This window comes from Solanum stenotomum, chromosome 12, assembly GCF_019186545.1.
Source record: "Solanum stenotomum isolate F172 chromosome 12, ASM1918654v1, whole genome shotgun sequence".
NCBI classification, from domain to species: Eukaryota; Viridiplantae; Streptophyta; class Magnoliopsida; order Solanales; family Solanaceae; genus Solanum; species Solanum stenotomum.
This window is the reverse complement of record NC_064293.1, coordinates 46,276,967-46,281,670: the sequence shown is the minus strand read 5'-3', so window position 1 is coordinate 46,281,670 and position 4,704 is coordinate 46,276,967. Positions and strand designations below refer to the sequence as shown.

General features: G+C 31.9%; 1 protein-coding gene across 1 annotated transcript; it reads left to right on the top strand.

The window, feature by feature from the left end:
• Window positions 1–2,299: 2,299 nt before the first annotated feature.
• Window positions 2,300–3,931, top strand: LOC125847750 (protein JINGUBANG-like). The gene has a single exon (XM_049527431.1). It carries the CDS (start codon window positions 2,300–2,302, stop codon window positions 3,704–3,706), a length of 1,407 nt encoding a protein of 468 aa, XP_049383388.1. The 3' UTR covers window positions 3,707–3,931.
• The last annotated feature ends 773 nt before the right edge of the window (window positions 3,932–4,704 follow it).

Genomic DNA, 4,704 nt, shown 5'->3' with positions numbered 1-4,704 from the left:
TGAGAAGAGAAAAATAAGACGCGAAATTTTGGATACGTTTGTTTATCTGGGGGGCTGGGCGACCCGATAAATATAAACTTGGAGTGAAGTTTAACCCATACGATACGGTGTCTTTTATTTGTAAAGTGCCTTAATTTCTCTTAACTGATTATTATATTCCTTTCGTGGGATGAGTTACAGAAGTACTACTTTCCATTTTTGCTTACTTTAGTGCCTTTTTATAATCGAGTGATAGGATTAGTTGTTAGTTTTTTTCATTTACACAATATATGTGAATCATATTTTCAATATTTAATTCATTTGTTTTATTGCCTTTTCTTGATCCCATAATGTAATGGGAAAAAAAAGTGCTACAGGAAACAAATGCTTTCAACATATCTTCATATTTGCTTTGCTTCATGATGAAACCAAAGTACTTATTCATCTTAGATTTGTATGGGTGTTTGATTAAGACATTTTGAACAAAAAAAAAAAACTGTGTAAAATAACTTAAAAATTGGTGCTCATGTATATGTAAGGGGATAGCTTAATCGCACTAGCTAGGTATTTATATTAAATACATGACATGTGTTTTTATATACACTGATCAGGGGCGGATTAACGTAATTAGAAGTCTAAAGCGAAATTTCAATTTGAGACCTAAAATCTAAACAAACTTCATATGTATTTATAATTTATTTTTCTAACTTTTAGATATAAATTACTATTACTTTTCTTTTATAAATGATTTCTTCAAACACCTTTTTTATTATTATTAATTTTAGAAAAGATTTTATCAATTCAACGTTGAAAAACATTATTTTACTGAGGCAGTCATTATATGAAATGTTAACATAATTCTATGTGTAATAAGTTGACAAACTTTAAAGGGAAAATTGTCTGATATACCCTTCAACTTTGTCATTTAGAGCTGATGTACCCCTCGTTATGAAAGTGGCTCATATATACCCATATTGTTATACAAATGGCTCACTATACCCTTTTCCTCTAACGGAAGTGAAAAAAATATAATCCATATGGGGTATATTTGATCCTCCTCACACGTTTTTTTTTAAACTTTTTTTGTTTCAATTACTAATTTAAATTTATTATTTTGATGGTCAAATTTATTTGGTGTTTCACTAATTTTCTTGTAAAACTTATTATCATAGATGCCCCATTTTTTTAAAAAAAAATTACAAATACAAAACTAAATTACAATACAACAACAAAAAAATAGTTTTAAATTATTTTTTTACACTTGATAATGAAATAATAAAAAAAAAAACTCGAATAATGATAATCAAAAAAGTAAAAAAATAGTTTTTGTATGAAAACAATTAAAATATACATTGAGCTTTGTTAGAAGGATCATATATATACCCCTACATGAATTTTTCTAAAAATTAAAGTCAAAAAAATAAATTAAAAACTATTTTTTCACTTCCGTTAGATGAAGGGTATATGTGAGCTCCTTTTGTAACGGTAAAGGTATATGTGAGCTATTTGTATAATGATAAAAGGTATATATGAGTCACTTTTATAACGATGGATATATCAGTTCTAAATGACAAAATTGAGGGATATATCAAGTTGTTTTCCCAATGTTAAATAAAGATGAGAGTTGGAACCATATAGTTTGATTAAGAAGTGGATTATATTTTTGACAAAATGTTACTCTACTTTATCAAAGATTTGAAGAAAGAGAGTGCAAAAAATTATATATATATATATATATATATATATATATATATATATATATAACGGTCCCTACCTATGAGTCTATCACTAATATATAATTAATTGATACACCTCCCCACCTTAATTTATGTCTTAACCATGATAAAGTATGGTTTGGTGTAAATAATGTGTATGTATGTTAAGTTTTCTGTAAGTATTTTTTTGAAATAATATTCTATTTTTTTTATATATAATCCAAAGGCAATTGATTGCAAATATGACTACAACCTAGCAGGAGATATGGTTGAAGATTCACTTGACAGGTCAATATATAATTAATTACTACTAGAACAGATTATTATTATTGGTTAGGATATGTCAGCATATATAGGAGTATTGTTTAATTGTGCCTCAAAAATACGTGAAAGCTAGTCCTTTTCAGTTTTCCCCTCCAAAAATCTTGTACCTAAGTTCTTCATGGCCTCATTTTCTCTTTCCTATTGATATGTATGTTCATTCCTCTTAAACATCCTACGTACCCTTTTCATATATGTAGTCTCAATTTTCCTGAATCTTTATATATATTCCCTCATGATTTCATTTGATTTTTTACTTCTTTCATGAGGATAGATAAAGCATAATGAGGAATTCAAGAAAAAGCAAAATGGCAACAGAAGAGAATAGCCATCCCAAACAAGCGTTTGGGAACGTGCTACAATCTGATCCTAATGAAGATGAATATTCTTTTCGAATAAGCCAAACATCCGAAACTAGTCATCTTCCTCCTCGATTAAGCTCTGATTATAGCTCTCCTCTTGCAACATCTCCGACAAGGGATTCATCAGCATCTCCATATTTAGATTCGTCTTGGGATCAGAGCCACCAGACATCGCCATTATCAAGATCTCCATGGACATCTCACGTTGAGAATAATAGTACTAATTATTCCTATACAGGGCTCATGGGGTCCCTTGTTCGCGAAGAAGGACATATATATTCTTTGGCAGCGTCAGGGGATTTGTTATACACGGGATCCGACAGTAAGAATATAAGGGTGTGGAAGAATCACAAAGAATTTTCCGGATTCAAATCAAATAGTGGATTGGTAAAGGCAATTATTTTATCTGGAGAACGAATTTTCACGGGTCATCAAGACGGGAAGATCCGAGTCTGGAAGGTTTCTGGTAAGGATTCAAGCGTTTACAATCGAATTGGAACTTTACCAACTTTAATGGCTTATATAAAAACTTCAATGAAACCAAGCAATTACATCCAAACAAGGCGAAATCGAAATACCGTTTGGATTAAGCATTTTGATGCCATTTCCTGCCTTAGCATGAGCGAGGATCAAAAGCTCTTGTATTCAGCATCTTGGGATAAAACCATAAAGGTTTGGAGAGCATCGGATTCGAAATGCTTGGAATCTATAAAAGCCCACGACGATGCTGTAAATTCCATCGTTGTAGGCATTAACGGCCTACTTTTTTCAGGCTCTGCTGATGGAACAGTAAAAATATGGAGAAAAGAATCACAGGGGAAAGGAACAAAACACTTCTTTTCACAAACATTATTGAAGCAAGAATGCGCTGTAACAGCCTTAGCTGTTGACCCTTCGTCGAATTACCTATATTGTGGCTCTTCGGATGGGTTAGTCAATTTTTGGCAAGGCGACAAGCTTTTATCTCATGGAGGAGTTTTAAGGGGTCATAAACTTGCAACACTCTGTTTAGCAGCCGCCGGGAATTTAATTTTCAGTGGATCAGCTGATAATAATATTTGCGTGTGGAAAAGGGACGGAGGAGAACATATATGTTTATCAGTGTTGAGCGGACATTCTGGTCCGGTTAAATGCTTGGCTGTTGAAGAGGAACAAGAACAAAAAGGTGGTGATAAACAATTTATTGTTTACAGTGGGAGCCTCGATAAATCAGTGAAGATTTGGAGAATATCGTCGCAGTTGGTACCAAATCAGGCGGAAGTGGGGACGAGTCCACCGCAAAATTTTCCTTCGTCAAATAGCTGCAGAGTTAGCCAAAGGAGAAAATAGCAATGGTGGGAAACTGGAAATCACAATGGAGACTTTTGACAATTGTATAGACGCAGCTAGCTTTGGAAATTGACCAAGTAAGAAGTTATCTATGTTTTGCTAGCTTTGCAGAGAAATTTGTAAATGAAGACTTTATTTGTATTTTCACCTATTGGAGTTCTACACAAATGTCAATGGCGGTTGATGTATTTGAATTTGCTGTTGTTTGCGTATATTGACAACAAAGTAACAACAGATGACTTCTTATCTACATTTCTTGTGTAGTATTATGATCATCTTCATTTCTATTCTCATATGTAATTTGGCACTTCGATGTGAAATCTCTTAAATTTGAACAAAGCAAACCATTTGGGTTTCAATTAGATAAATGTTTCCCTCCGGATTAAGCTCCTTCTGAGTGTTTGATTGTCCTGCGTGTATCTAGACCATATAATTGTTATTTCCCATCAGCATGTAAGACATTAGACAAGTTTGTCAAACTAAGTTTATAGGCTCAAGGCCAAAGCCACTAAGGCAAAGTCTTCCTTAGGCTCCAAATTTTGGAGCTCCCTTTTTATTTGTGGTAGGTTGTACCACTAATTTTCTTCAAAAACTTTTAATATCTTAAATGTAAAGAACTTTATAGTCATGTGACTGACTAACCATATCATCAATTTTTAAAAAATGGTAAATTAATTATGAAAGGATATTAAAAAAGAGACTTTAAATAAATACATAAATAAATATGAAAGGGGTAAGAAATAGCTTTGTTTAACATTCCCTAAACCTAACCTTAGACATATGGTAAAAAAAAAAGAAAAGGTTTTCCACCTTATGAAGCGAATATAAATGAAAATTAAGATATATGCAAAACAAAGAGCTTAATGGGGTGATTATATATTTTATACTATCGGATCACTTAAAAAATATCATTTGTAATTAATTCAAAAGTGAAAAATTATTTTCAATAGAATGAGTAAGTAAAAATAAATGATAAGAGAAGTTATAACTTTCTATAC

Bases quoted from the DNA above. Each gene is read 5' to 3' on its own strand.
- LOC125847750 (XM_049527431.1), top strand. From the start codon at position 2,300: ATGAGGAATTCAAGAAAAAGCAAAATGGCAACAGAAGAGAATAGCCAT.